A 16,712-nucleotide genomic window follows, 5' to 3' on the forward strand; every position below is an offset into this window, starting at 1 on the left:
TCGGGTTAATTTAAGATTGTTTATAAAATAACGAAAGTGTAAGCAAAAAGTGTAACTGTACATATAATTTAAGGTTGTTTATAAACTAACGAAAGTGTAAGTGTAAGCTAAAAGTGTAACCGTAACGAAAGCCGAAAGGGTTAATTTAGTCACAATAATTGGAAAAATCATTCAGCAACCCGATAAAACAACTTGAGTACTGAGTTACAAGAGGAAGAACAAATACATATGATCAGTGTCGGAGGTTGTGCAACTGTACAGGAGTTCGGGTTCGCCTGATCTCAATCTTTTTTCGGTTTTATATATAGGTACAATATCGTATTTTTGAGCGAACTCATTCTTTAATGGCGAGGGAATGTATTATTATTTTAAAAAGAGTATTCAAACCAGTTGGTTATCATACAATACTATTAAAGCAATACAATGTTCCACATGACATTTAACTAGGGTGTCCACATCAATGCCACATCATTGCCAAGTCATCTATTTCCTTTCTTATTATTGCCAAATCATATGAAAACCTTTTTTTATTAAATCAACAATACTTGACGAAGAGAGGATTCGAACCCGAGTGTGAAACCAAGATAAAAGTTTTAAGAAAATCCCCTTTAGCCATTTCACTGGACTCTAATGATGTCTTTATCTAGAAAAATAAACATATATATTTAGATATATGGTTTGATGTACATGTCCTATAAATGAAAAACTAAAAATTAATACTAAAAAAGAAATGAATCCAATATATTCAATGGTTCAAAATTAATAAAATAAATACAAAATCTTGAGAAAATAATAAACAAATGGATATTAACCCAAAAAAGGAAAAACTTATATTATATATAAAAATTTGTTATATATATATATATACACACACACACACTATTAATTATTTATTACGTCATTTGGGTCAATGTCCGGTCCGCCCTCCTGGGTCGGTCCGACCTGTGACCCGGTAAGGAGTCCGGGTCGACATCTGGTTCGGGTCTGAAAAAATTGCATACACCATATTTAAACTTTAAGATTTTTCATCCCTAATCATTTTAATCTCTCTCTCTCTCGGCTTATTACTTCCATCATCTCCTATATTCCGGTAATGTAGATGGGGATTAATCGTTTTCCGGTAAGGCTATATTTTATACTATAATGGCCAACAATGTTACATGATTTCCCGATAAGGTTATATCTTTTTCTGGTAAGGTTTTATATTTATTTTAATTGTTATATGTTTTTGTTATAATCTCTTTAGGCTGTTTATCAAAATCCAAGATTGAATTGATATTTTGAAGTTATTACGGTTTTCCGGTAAGGTTTTATTTGCTACTCTGAGGTCCGAGTATCATATTATTCCTTATTTCATTTACAATTGTTTTTGTTTTTCGTTTTTATTTGTATTTGTATTAATTATTATATGATTTTTTTTATAATCTCTTTAGGTTCTATATCAAAATCGAAGATAAAATGGAGATTTTCCCTATTTTGTCTAATAGGTAACGCGATTCAAATATTCAAGCTATCATCAATTTTACATTTGTTACATAATTCAAATATTCCATAATTGGTAATTTATTTATTATGTAATACTAATATAAATATTTAATTTTCTCATTTTAGGTTATGTCCCTAACTTGATATAGCTAATTTCATAGATTGAGGATTTGTTGATAAGATTTATTATTTTTTGTTTAATATTGACGTATGTTTTTGTTATTATTCATGTATTTATGTATTTTCACAATTTATGTAATTTATTTGATTTTTATATAATCATTCATATGTTGTTGGTCAAAGTCCATTTAATAAATTTTAATCAGTTTGATTAATTTGAAATTTAATATCATAGCCAATTAAAACACCAATGCCAATGCAATTTAAAACATTATTATACTTTTCAGTATTATCGTACTTTACATTTTAAAATAATACACATTTAATATGACATTTTAGAAACTGATTTTCACCATTCAAATTCAGATTCTCACCATTTATATGAAGTTTACAAAAATATGTTATATAGTTTGACTTTCACCAGTTATTCAAAAACCAAATTTTAATGAATTTGACCATTTCATAATTTTTCAATATTAATGCCTTAAATAAAAAAAATATTTTTAATAAATATTTCTAAATATTTCAAGTTATTACGATTTTAATGTCACTTTCAACTAAATTCATTAATATATTTATTCATAGATGTCAAAAATAAAAAAAAATATATCTAACCGAATATCAAATTTGGGTTCTCAAAATAACAAAAATTTAAACTTTATACCATAAAGTTCATAAAATACCAAATATTTCCTTATAAATCATATTTGATTATTTGTTGTTTTGTGAAATATTTCCTTATGAAATTATTCAATATGAGCAAATTCCAAAAAAAGGAAAATATTTTAAAAAATGCAACAATTTCATCATAAATAAATAATCCTTTTTCTTACATTCGATTTCTTTAACCATATATCAAAACAAACTATTAATTAAGTATACACTAATGCTCCATGAAATTAGGTAAGAAAACATATCTTATCAAACACAAATGATTTATCAATCATTTTGTTAACTGTGTTAGTAACTGCATACTCTTTCATCTTATTTTCTACATACACATACACAAGAGGTAAGTTAATATTAAATGTTGTTTTTTAATTGATATATTAAAAATAAGTTGACCATTATTTGTTGAATGAGACATAGAAAATAAAACAAAATACATTATATTAATTTTTTAGATATAGTGTATGTTTTATTTGAACATATAATAATGTTTAATCATTACTTCGGTTTTACTAAGACAAATATCCGAGTATATGACAATAACACTGACGTTAATTATTCATTAATTTTTAAATTCAAATAATTTGACTTCATATAAATTCTTAATTACAAACTTTATATAAGCATTCAATTATTTTCTTATACCTTGTTGAAATCTCGGATCACTCATAGTGTTAAATTGTTGAAATTAATAACAAACACTCATTCTATTATTATATACTAAATTCTCGGATCAATCTGTATTAATTTTAATTTATAATTACAATTACAAAATTAATTAATTTTTATGCTCCATTGTCAACATTTCATAATTTCAACAAGGTAGATACTTTATTTTATAAACAAAGCAAATAACTTCTGAAAATAAAAATATAACTATTATTTTTTTGTTATAATTTCTATAAAATCCAATTGTTTTTTTGAATTATTTGTTGGTGTTTGTTATACAGGGCACGACTCGACCCGCTCATTAGCATGCACTTCTAGATTATTGTTTTCTCTGCAAATGACTTGCAAGAGTCAGTGCCTTCGTTATCCTATGTGTAAGTCATTTAACTAATTAACCGATTCAGATGAAGTTTAACTTCAATATTAGTTATATGTGCATAAGTAGTTACACTAGATTATGCAGGTATTAAAAGAGCATAATTGCTATATCTATAACTAAATATGGTAATGCAACAATTTTATGTATTTTCTTTAGGTGGGAAACTTCTTATAGATGCTATATTAAAATGCTATTATTAATTATGATAAAACTATAAATTAGATATCCCAAACTCCAGATGATGCGGCTTTTAGGGAATGGAAGTTTGATTAGGGAATAGATGCAAACAAAAGCAATAAGGGGAATGAATGCAAAAGTGACATTTGGGCATTAATTGTTAGTTTGATTATCTATGGTCTAATTTGAAGGTTCTTCATACATAAAAATATTCGATTTATAAACAAGATATTCTTGGATTTGACAAATTTACCCTTGCATATTTCTGTCTTCTTTTGCCATGGAATGATAAATTTTGTCAAACTCATTTAGTTTTGTTGCGTATAAATCAAATTGTGTTACATACAAATCTTTCAAATTTACCAACTTAACTTTTGTTTTAAACCCAATTCGGGACTTTACCTCCCATTCAAGAAAATGAAACGTTTTTTTCATAGTTTTGTTCTTTTTGGTATTTCTTCTATTCATTCCTTTATTAATAATATATGATTATGTAACATAGTTTTGGTTTCTTGATTTGCAGGTTTGTAATCGTCTTTCTTAGTGTTCATCTAAGATGGAAGGATACATAAGACCTGGTTGTGTAGTTCAGTTTATTTATCCATGTCATCTTCCTCTTGGGATCAAGTAAGTTATTAAATAAACAGAATAAATTACACAAAAGGTTCATGTGGTAAGCATGAATTACGGATTGGTTCCCTACGTATTAAATATTACTGAATATGGTAAGTTTGCGTTCAAGATGGTTTGGTACAAAATGGTTTAGTATAACCATTTTGAAGAAGTGACAATAGCTTATCTAACTGTTACTTTTGTACAACTCATTTTGGTTGGTGAAAATTATTAACTGCAGTTGGTTTAATAAAATTTACTTTGTGTAATGTAAAAATTATAAAGTGACAGTAGCTGGTTTAATAAAAATTATATTAAAATTTTACATTATTGTTTGAGTCTTGGTCTCCAATTCTTTCAACGTTATAGAAAGACATTTTTTAATCAGTGGCAACATTTTGTTCTAAAAATCATTTTTATGCACATAAAATGTATAATAATATCAATATGAATGTTTTTTTTAATAAATCAAACAACAAGGTTTGGTTTGCAAATTATAATTTATAATTAATAGTGTATAAATATAATAAAAACTTGTTATAAAAGTCATAAATAAAAATCATTATATAATTTAGCTCAATTTACGTATTACATGTAATATTTTTTTTTTTACTTTTATTATAATTTTCATCTGTGTGTAACACGGGCTTTCATTATTAAACATGTTATTATTTTAATGGTTTATTTAATTTGGATGGTATTGTTTTTTTAAATTTTCAGGTGGTGAAACAAAATGAGTTTCTTTTATTAGAATATTTGAAGAAGTTGATGGTGGCTTAATATGAAAGAATATGTTTAGGTCTTTTCTTGATGTTTTTTGTTGGTTAGGTGTATACTAAATTATTGTAACTTTAAACTTTTAATATCTAGACATTGTAAATTGTTAACGTTTTGGTCCGAAAGTTGAATAAGTTTTGTGTTTCTTGAATTCGTTGTTTAAATTTATTATGTTTGTTGAGTTAAATAAAAGGGAATCGAATTAAATTAAAACAAATTTTCATGATTTATTTTATAAAGTTACAAACTTATTTCTTAATTTATAAGTCATCTGTGACATCCTATATCGGTCGGGGAGGAAAACCAAACATTATTTATAAGCAGGTCACACCTACGCATCATAACGTGTTTTGAACGCTTAATGGTAACGGATGAGAGAAATACTCCACAATTATGCAACGCAATTCATTTGTATTTAGATTTTTTTTAATCTCAGCTTTTATTTCTTTACATTCTATTTTGTTTTTTTTAATAATTTTTTTGTTTTATTTGTTTATTTCTTTTCTTTTCTCTTTTAAATTATTACCAATGTATCATGTTTGATAAGGTCTTTGCAGCAATACCATCAATATTGTCCTCTTGATCTTCCTAAGAAGAAGAAACTCAAGGTCTTTACTTGAATGATAAAAGGACTTAGAGAGACTCCTCTGATGCATTCTATCTCTGCCAATCTAGAAATTCATACATGATGGATTGAAGAGTTTGGGAAAATGCTAACGCTTCCATGGACTCATTCTATTACATTTGAAGCGGACGGGAAGAAATTGAAAATCACTATTGTAGATGTTAGAAGAGCTTTGAACATCAAAGAGCTGAAGATCAATTCTTCAAGAAGATTAAAATAGTAGAGCTGGAGGAGTTTGTGGATGAAATTGGATACGATAGAAAATGGAAGTCACTGGAGAAATATTGGAGATACTTGTTTCACATAGTTATGCATTGTTTGTCTGATTTAAAAGGCGGATTTGATAGTTTGAGGGCATAGTGGGCTGGTGTTATGGCATTCTTGACCAACAAAATGCAGTTTAACTTCTCAAGACTCATCTTCCTATGCATGCACACTAATGCCCTTACTAATAGTACTTGGATGATGTATCCAAGGTTCGTGTAGATGTTACTGGATGACTTAATGCCTAATGTTCCTAGGCCTGTGTATAAAGTAGATATTCATGAAGAAGGTGTTGAGTTGCTATCATTGGAACCTCACCATGCAAAGGTGGTGAAGCAAACAACCTTTGAGGCTATCTTGAGCACTACAAATAGAGGATAAAAGTACACATGAGAGGTTCCAGGGAAGAAGTATGGTCTATTTGTTGAGACCGGTGAAGTTGAAAGTGAAGAAGAGGAGAATGTGGCAGATGTTGAGGAATCTTATGACGAGGAGACAGAAACTGAAGCAGAAGTTGAAGCTAAAAATATTGAAAAGAAGAAGGAGGGTAAAGTTGACAAGTAAATGAAGGCTATTGACAAGCCTTCTACTGGTGGTTCATCTCGACAAGAAGAACAGGAGGAAGAAGAGCCTGAAAAACCATTAAAATGGTTGAGGAAGATTGGGGACTCCAAGAAGCCCACTTTCTTGAAGGTAAAGCCGTCTGCCACTACTATGACAGAAATCACCACGCCACCATCTACAACCACTCAACCCATACCAAGCCTCTCCCGAAACCCTCAAATGACAACTAGCCAAACTTAAGGGTAAACAAGCCGAAGTTCTCCGACCCAAACCGAAAACCAAACCCTCCAAACTCTCACTCCATGACTCACCTGTGACCAGCCCCAAACTCTCCCCTACACAACAAACCACACCTATCCAAAGCTCATCCCTACCAGATATAGACATACCCATATCCTCACTAGAACAACCTGAGACCCTACCACAACTAACCTCACTTTTTAGGTCACCTACCTTCTTTACCACTCCACTTAAAGCCACATTTGTTTGGACATCCACCTTCACATCCTCACCAGGTACCCAAACCATATCCATCCCCATATCAACCCAACCTGAAATTAAAACCACAACCCAATCCCTAACCTTACCTCTAGCCTTAACCACTTCCTTTCCTACCCAAACCATAACCATGCCCATCCAAAGCACAATCCAACCTACCCACTCAATCACCCCACCTTCTACCCAAATCCTAACGCGAAGCCTCTGTCCAGTGGAAAGTATAAAAAGGCTCCAGTGTACATGGACCCTATCCTTGATAGGATTTTGGCCCTGGAGGAAACAAACTCTTAGCAGGCGGATCGGGAAATGGTGATGCTAGACTTCGTGAAAAAGAAAAAGGAGAAGGAGGTGGATTCGGAAAAGGAGTAGGGTGTGTTGATTGAAAGAGTGAGAAGGTTGGAGCACGGGAGAGATGCCGATAAAAGACAAACTGGAAGATATGAAACTATGATAGCCTCTCACCAAACACAAGTTGAAAGCCAAAGTGTTTTGCTCAACAATCGATCCTTTTCTCTTGCTGAACCTCATGATGAAATTGAGAGACAAAGATCCAGGATTGCTATTCTTGAAGCCGATCTGCCATCCTCAACTCACACACATTGCAACAAGTCTGAGGAGTGAGTTCATCTCAAGGTTGACCAGTTAAGGGCAAAGATTGAGAGACTGGAGTCAAGGATTGTGTTTCTTGAAAATGATCAAGGATCTTCAAGAAATGTTGGAACTCTCATTTCCGATAATGCCAAACTCAGGTCTAAGATTGATTGTTTGAAAGCCAAGATTGAAGAACAAAGCAGTTTCAATGAGGTTCAATTGAAAATGAATGAAGACTTGTTAACAAGTATATCCCTGCTTTTGAGCTCATGAGGAGGATGATGATGAAGAACCAATGGATAGTTATGATGATGATGATGATGACGACGACTCATGTGGAAATAATGATAGCGGAGATCGAGGTGCTGGTGTTGGTGGTGGCAATGAAGCGGGCAAACAATCTGCTCCACACGATGATGTGCCACGTCATGATCCCTTTGCCGATGATGCTGTAAAGGAAACAAGGGACATGGATGTAGGTTCGGTTGATGAGTTTAAGTCTATTTTCAATGTTAATGAACTTGCAGGTACTCAATCACTGATCGTGGAAAATAAGGACTCTGACTTAGATGACTACATCAACTGGTCACCGAATCCGGATACTCTAAAACCGGAGGTCAGAGATCCAGTTCAAGAAACTGAAGCTGTTGGTGCTCTTCCAGCATTTCAAATTCTGATGCTGATGTGCCAAAACCAAGAAAGAAGAAATGACACGGTGTGAGCAAAAGTGGGAGTATCTGATGCAGAAACTACACCTAATATGATGACTCTTGACTTTGTATGCCAAGTGGTATGCTGATAGTGAATCTTGGGCCATCAGGCGTGCTAACGGTGATCAGACTTACATGCATCACAATGAGATGCATTCATTGTGTGAGCTTGATATGAATTTCTTTCGAAGAGCAACCGGTGATGGAATTGGGGAGAAGAAACTTGAAAGTTGGTTCAAGAGGTTTCTGCACAGGGAATGGAAGAACAATTACCCCAACTTCAAACTCAACAAGGGAAGAACATATCTGCATCCTAATGAGGTTGACCCTGTCACAGGCAAGAGAAGAAAGGCATGGAGATACAAGATACCAAAGGACGGGCGACCGATTTATCATGGGGAACCCTTTCCACGCAACATTCTTCATGACTTTATTTGCTGGGAATTCGATAGTGAGACCGGTGAAGCAATAATTCATTGCAAATCAATGCCTCCTCTTCGGGTGTTTGACGAGTCAACAAGAAGGATTTGAAGAAGCTTTACAAGTCTCTTATGCCCACACTCAAAGTCATTGGCAAAGAAAATACCAATCAGATCGTTGAGACTTTCAACAAATTCGTACGTCGTCTTGTTGATGATCAAGTACAAGAAGATGGGGTACCTAGTGTATGAGACAGTCTGAAGACAGAAGCTGCCACAAATACTAAAAAACTAGAGGGAGATTGTAAAGCCCAAATTGTTTAGTGAAATATTTTGTATTTGTTCGGTTAACTCACAATATATTATGTTAGCTTTCGTTTGTTTCTTTGTATGTTTGGGCCCAAGATCTTGTAAAGAGTAGCCCATTGGGCTGAATGAATTGAAAGAAAGCATGACATGCTCTCTACTATAAATAGTAGGACGTTGCACATGCAATTTGTACTTACTCTCTCTACCTTATCCCTTCTTTGTTTCTGTTTCGAGTAATAACAAACACACTCAAGATCTGAGACCTCGGTTGGCTTGCAAGTGATTTTCGCTAGCTTGCAAGCGAGATTGATCCTAGAACACGTTGTTTGATCCATTAATAAGACCTACAGCTTCGATCTAAAAGATTTTTTCAATTTTCTTATTATCTAATCGCAACTGATTGTTGGGAATCCATCAATTTTAAAATTGATTTGTAATTCATCATATACTAATTCCGGTTGAATCTACGATTTCATATGAACTTTTATGTTTTAGCAATCTAATGGAAATTATATTGTTCATTCATATTTACTCCCGCAGTTGATCATCAATTTCACTTTTTGTGTATTATTAATATTAATAATGAGTTGTACATCAGTTGAATATTAACATTCTAACTTTTGTGGATACAACACATACATTTAACAGATTTAGAAGTTTCGATGATATTGACGTGAGTATTCGGTCTACAATAGAGCTTCCGATGTTAAAGCAGAGAAAAGGAAAAAGGCATAGATATGTGACACATGTCAAAATATATATAGTTGAATAAGGATTGCATTAATTTCATATGAAAACCTTGGGAGACAGTGGGTTGGAGATCAAGCTATTGAGAAATTAATTATCGATGGTAGGGATTACATAAAAGAATTTTAATTTTGAATATTTTTAATCAAAACTAAGTAGTTTTGATGAGTTTTGCGTCTAAGCTTACAATACATGACAACACCGTATTCACTTTCCACAAGTAATATATAATCAATAACTAATAATATTTCAAGTCATATTTAGTTAGTCTTTATCAAAGCTAGATGATTAATTAAGTTAAAGTTTAAACAATTATTTTTCCAATAACTAAAAGTGATTAGTTACTTTCAATGTTTATTATCTTTGATATGTATAACTGTGTATGTCTTGGTTGTGCAAGTTTTTTGTTTTTATAATTTTGAAAAAAGGATTAAGAAATGGATGCAAGTAAACTAAAATTGAGTAATCCAACCTGAAAATGTAATCTTTTCTTCCAAGTGTATTAGTTTGGCGCCATAGCCGAGTGGTAAGGTGGAGATTCACTGCAAATCTTTTTCCCCAATTTAAATTCGAGTGTCGCTTAATCAACAAGCATTAGAGATCTCTTATTATGTTACGATGATATAACTTAACCTGCTAATTCTATCCCAACATAACATGATAAGGGGACTATTAATGGAATTGAGGAACCATTATTATTTATTTATTTATTATGTTACTTTGTATAACGTGAGTATCCCTTGGGTATTTGCAGGATTGGATATTATGTATTTCTCATATGGTAATAGTCTCACATTCAGTACTGGTTTGTGATTTCCGTTTGATAAGATCGCGAGACCTGTAGTAGAGCGGAGTCATAATAAGTAGTTTGTATTTAAATAAATAGAGAAGCTTCTCATTCTACTGATTTTGTTTTGATCTTAGTAATATTCACCCGTGAACCAAAACTAGTATAGATACAAACTTATATTAAACTATAATCACATGTGAATAAAGAAAATCTAGTAAAACTAGTAAGTTTACACAAGCTTTAACCAAATTCAAATACAGAATACTCAGTTCACTTTATAGTACACTTTCAACATGAATCAAGTGTATAATGTAGGTTTATACTAATAATATCAGTTAATGGTAATTGAATTGGTACGGTTACCTCCTCGAAAATCGCCAAGTGAGTATCTAATATAACAATTGGGAGTGAACCCTGCTGCAGCTTTTGCTCCACCACAACAAGGTTTCACCTCGTTTGATACATGGATCAAACATTTATGACAATCATTCGGTAATATATCATTAGTACATTGCATAACCATGTGCAACGTCCCATTATTTCCATAAACTAGATCCTTATAAACGTATTGCTTTTGAAGCCCTAGTTTTACTTCATCCAATCACATACTTACCAACTTAGACAAGGATTTCTCTAATAATGCAACATCCACCGGACTCACTTCTGTTAGGTATTAAACAGAGTTGGTACGCAGCGGAAACACAAACACACACGCACAAACGAAAGCAATAAATAAGAGACACGAGATTTTACGTGGTTCGGTCAAGGCGACCTACCTCCACGGGCTGCAACTAGGGTATTTTATTAAGCACGATACAAAGATTATAATACATGACCATGATATATATAGAGAACAATTAGGTTAAGTGACTTAGGGACCAAGAAAACGTCAAATGGGTCATCCTCCATAATTAAACGGGCCGCCCCTTTTGTTTTCTAATTGTCAACCAACGAACTCGGCCCAAAGGCCTTCACTAATCATAACAATCTCCCACTTGAAGGCCTTGCGATAAACTCTAGCCCGCCATTCAAGTACAAAGCAACCCACTCATCAGTAATATCAGTAATCTTTATTAACAAGTCTTCCAAGTTTCCGGTTCCCATAAACAAGCTAAGACTTACCACCTAGTTGCAGCAACCCCCTTCAACATCAAGTACCAGAAGGGCCAGTTGAAGCTCCACCGAGCCCCAACTCATTAGCCGAAACTGTTCTGTCCTCTATCTCAACTGATACGCACGGTCCACCAGATCCAGAGATAACCCGAGAACCACTACCACTCTTCTCTTTCAGCAAGAGTTTCCTAGGAGAGATTTTAACAATCGGAATAACGGTCTTCAAAACCCAATGTTGTTTTGTAACTGTTCCCGGAACACAACCCGCGCTCCCACTGTCACCAAACCCTTGACATGTTTTAACCTCCGACCCCGCTCAGCTTGAATCACCTTGGCACCAGGCTCTACTCTTGCAAATTGAACCTTATTCTGCCCCTTCGACTCAGCGAACCCGACTTTGTTTTGAGGGAAGGTCATACTTCCCTCAGTAGGCACCTGCACCATGTATAATGAACCATACATGTTTCCATGAGCAATAACCATATTACCTTTAGTTACCTTCCATTTACCTCCACCGAACTTTACTTCCATGCCTACTTTATCCAGTTGACTAACAGAGATAAGCCTTCTCTTCAACGATGGAATAACCCTAACATTCTTCAAGTTCCAAACGGTTCCCAATGGAGTTACCAAATTAACATCCCCCATGCCCGTAACATTAAGAACATCACCATTAGCAATACGTACCTTCCCAAAGTTACCAGCCTTTAGATTCACCATCGTCTCCCCGCTGTGCGTAGCGTGAAACGAAGTACCGGAATCCATGACCCAAGAGTTCACCATGCTATCCACACTGCAAAATAATGCCTCGTCATCACTGACACCTTCATTAACCTGTTCAGCAGTGTTCACCTCAGCAGCCTTTCCCTGTAATCTGTTTGGACAAACACTTTTAACATGTCCAACTTCATTACACCTCCAACACTTCACATTCTTCCGAGTTCTAGACGAACTCCTCCCCCGACCCACTGCTCCTGTTATTTACCCTTCCCCTGCCGGCATAAAACATACCAGAAGATGATCCGCCACTCGTGCTTTTCCGGCGAACGTCTTCACCCAACACAATGTCTCGGGCCCCCTCAAATGTCAAACCATCGGCCCCCGCAGAACTAGTAATGGCCGTTACAGTTCCAGACCAACTCTTGGGCAAAGAAGATAACAATATAACAGCTTGAGTCTCATTATCCAATTTCATGCCGCTAACCTGGACATAATTGAGTTGAAGTCATTAATGTGACCCGTGACTGAACTTCCCTCGTGCAACCTTGTCATAAACAATTCCCTCATCAAGAACACCTTATTGGTTGCAGACGGTTTTTCATACATATTTGACAGAGCTTTCATCATACCACGAGCCGTGGTTTCTTTCATAATATTAAATGCAATGCTCCTCGTCAAAGCCAATGTAATTTTACCTCTAGCCTTCTTGTCCTTTGAGTTCCAAATTGCTTCTTCGGCTTTATTCAGTTTATCCGGCTTTTCCTCAAATACCATATCCAAATCGTGTTCCCCAAGTAACGCCTCTATTTGCATTTTCCACCATGCAAAATCAGTCCCGTCAAACTTGTCTATTCGAACCTTCCCGTCTTCAGACATCGCAAACGAGAAAACAGAGAAAAAAAACCAATAAACAAAAGGTCTAACCCGAAACACCTGTCAATAAATATCCGACCCACACAATCAAAGCAAACCCGAATAACAAACTGAATCTTGGCAACCAACCCGAGTCAAACAATCTCAAAAAACAAGCAAACGCTAATCAGACCAAGAAACGATTAAACCTGATTTCTCCTGATTAGTAGTTGAAACAGAGGCTATAGACAACGGTTTCCGGTGAACGACCTTCGATTCTAGTCCGGCAACAAGAAGCAACCGACAATGCTTCTTCTTTGTTTAACAGTCGCAATATAATGCAGAATAGCGGCACACCAAAGAGTTTCTTTTTTAAAACAAAGAAACTAAATTGTTTTCATTCAGTTGCTAATCTAAATTGTTTTCCTCAACGTACCTAAATCATGAGGTACGGTCTCACATGGCGGTTGAAGAGTCGACATTAAACATAGCCCCGAATAGGATAAGTTTACACATGAGATCTTATGCCCATTCAAAATTAATAATAATAATAATAATAATAATAATAAATACAACAAAACTTCTTAATTTTAATGGAACTTGAAAGTTGATAAGACATTAAAGAATATTATTCCATTCAATCTTGTGCTAGAATGTTTAACTATTATATAAGTTAATTTAAAGCATTCATTCAATCTAGTGTAGTTAATTGGCAAGCTCCAAGCATTACAGCGTATTATTCCCAAATTCTCTGGTTACCTTCAAGTGAAATTTCATTCCCTTTTTCTAGCGGTTCGACATTTAATACGTGTTGCCGGCCAAACTGGTTTAATTGAAGACCGTCCGGTTCTTTGAGAAACGGTTCAACGTATGCAACCCAGATCGTTCAAGTGACTGATTACCGGTTGAACCGGCCGTCCGGCCTAGGTTTCAAAACACTGGTTTTGATTATTCGTATGTCTGTTCGCGTGTCCGTTACCAAATCGATCTGTTAGTATGACGCTGGTAGAGTTGAGGAACGCTTTGTTTTGCTGAAAACTTTCATATTGAAACTTGATGAAGGTTTTGTGAGAAATTTATAGCCAATAACCTTCATTTGTTTGATAATATTATCGCATCCCGTTGTAGCGCATGGACACAGCAAATAAGTAAACAACTACAAAATCGTATATAAAAACCGGTGAAAAAAAAATTACAACAGTGTGAATGCCAACCGTTGTAAAACATGTTAAACACCGTTAACTACTAGAAAAATTGGCTATTGCGACCAAAAAAAAACAATGGCAACTTTTGCACCTGAATTGCGACCTAAATCATAATGGTTGCAGCTTTAACGACTAACCCAGACTCGGTCGCAAAACGGTCGCAAGAATCATCTAAATTACTTGAACAAAATTTAATGATAAACAGTGGTTGGAAAACGGTCGCGGTTGGAAAACGGTCGCAGACTTTGCAACTAATGAATGGGCGGTCGCAAAAAATAAATGCACTTTACCAAAATACATAAAAATATAACTTTTCACCCTAAATTCCTCCCCATGCGACATCTTCTCTCATTCTTCATCATTTTCGTTCGACGGAAACCCTAATAACTTTAATTCATTGAGCAGATGACAAGAAGCTTCGTTCTCGCAATTGAGTGTTAAGTTGCGATATAGGTAATCCTCCACAATTTATGCTTTTATAGATCATATTAAAAGCAAAGTGATTGTTCATAGGTTTGGTCTCGTTTGAAGACGCACATCAAAAACTAGCATACATATAAACTTATATTGAACTATAATCACATATTAATAAAGAAAATCTAGTAAAACTAGCAAGTTTACACAGGCTTTAACCAAATTCAAATACAGAATACTCAGTTCACTTTATAGTACACGTTCAACGTGAATCAAGTGTATAAAGTAGGTGTATGCTAATAATATCAATTAATGGTAATTGAACTGGGACGGTTACCTCCTTCTCGAAAATCGCCAAGTGAGTATCTAATATAACAATTGGGAGTGAACACTGCTGCAGCTTTTGCTCCATTACAACAAGGTTTCACCTCGTTTGATACATGTATTAAACATTTATGACAATCATTCGGTAATAAATCATCAGTACATTGCATAACCATGTGCAACGTCCCATTTTTTCCATAACCTAGATCCTTATAAACGTATCTTCGAAGCCCTGGTTTTACTTCATACAATGACATACTTACCAACTCAGACAAGGATTTCTCTAATAATGCAACATCCATAGCTTTAATCGGACTCACTTCATTGGCAAGAAACCAAACATCATAGTTATTTATAACAGGCGTCCCATATCGTACCATACATGTTACCCTCCATGCCGCGGCTCCCTTTTGGTTCGGGCACTTCTCTAGAAGCAGTGGAATTGTTTTGTTAATGCAAGAAGTGCAATCATTGGGTTTTAAATATCCCGCGCAAAGCGTCACAACATAAACAGTTTCATCCGCTTTATTGCCAATTGGTCCAGAGCCAGTACCAGACTGCGCCTTCTTTAGTTCGGCCATGAGGTTTGTTTTGTAGGGGCTGTTGGGTTGATAAGTGCCGGAGTCTTTTTTGCATCTGAAGATATCGGTGTAGATTGGTTCAGCCATGGCTATATTAACAACATTGAGGATTGTTTGTAGAAGAAAGAAAAACAAAATTATGGATTTCATTTCTGTTAGTTTCTTCATGGTAATTGTGAAACTTTGTAGTTTTATAAACCCAAATGGCCAAACTGGATGTTGTAAAACGTAATGTCATTTTAAGAGTTTTACAGAATTCTAGTTGGTAAATTGCCTAAAAATATACCATCATGTAGAGTTTGATTTGTGTAGGGTTGTATTACCATCTAACAAATTAAATTGCTGCCGTTGAAAAAAATATTACTGAATTGTACCTTAAAAATTATGATTACAAGGACTCGGGCCTTAAACATACAAATACAAAGACGCTAGCTTAACAAAAATACATCGTGAATAGAACTATATAATACAAAAGACTAAGTTACAAAGCAAGGCCTAACAGGGCTGAGAGTTTCATAGATAATATGGTACCAAATGTGAGTAGCATAATATTATTGATAAAAATAAGTTAGAACGTTTGCACTGTGTGTTTAAGACAAGGTGTAATTATATAACTATCTCATATCTGACACTGCTGCAATCTCTTGTTAGCCTATACTAATATTCTTAGCATCTAATCTCCATTGTTCATGTTTGACATACGCCTCTATCCTTAGGCATAATCATTAAGGGGTTAATATAAATTGTTTTCCTCAACGTACCTAAATCATGAGGTACGGTCTCACACGACGGTTGAGGAGTCGACATTGGACATAGCCCCGAATAGGGTAGATTTACACGTGAGATATTCTGCCATTCAAAATTAATAATAATAATAATATAAATAAATACAACAAAACTTTGTAATTTTAAAGGAACTTGAAAGTTGAAAATATACATCAAAGAATATTATTCCATTCAATCTTGTGCTAGAATGTTTAACTACTATATAAGTTAATTTAAAGCATTCATTAATCTAGTGTAGTTAATTAGCAAGTTGCTCCAAGCATTATAGCGTATTATTCCCAGTCTCTGGTTACCTTCAAGTGAAATTTCATT

The 16,712-nt window shown here is 34.3% G+C and overlaps 1 protein-coding gene across 1 annotated transcript; it reads right to left on the bottom strand.

The window, feature by feature from the left end:
- Positions 1-15,014: 15,014 nt before the first annotated feature.
- Positions 15,015-15,701, bottom strand: LOC143634984 (cysteine-rich repeat secretory protein 1-like). The gene has a single exon (XM_077102917.1). The coding sequence runs from the start codon at positions 15,699-15,701 to the stop codon at positions 15,015-15,017; it is 687 nt and encodes a 228-aa protein (XP_076959032.1).
- Between the last annotated feature and the right edge of the window lie 1,011 nt (positions 15,702-16,712).

Source organism: Bidens hawaiensis, unplaced genomic scaffold (assembly GCF_021521415.1).
Source record: "Bidens hawaiensis isolate Kalapana, Puna unplaced genomic scaffold, B.hawaiensis_p1.1 tig00007372_1, whole genome shotgun sequence".
Lineage (NCBI taxonomy): Eukaryota > Viridiplantae > Streptophyta > Magnoliopsida > Asterales > Asteraceae > Bidens > Bidens hawaiensis.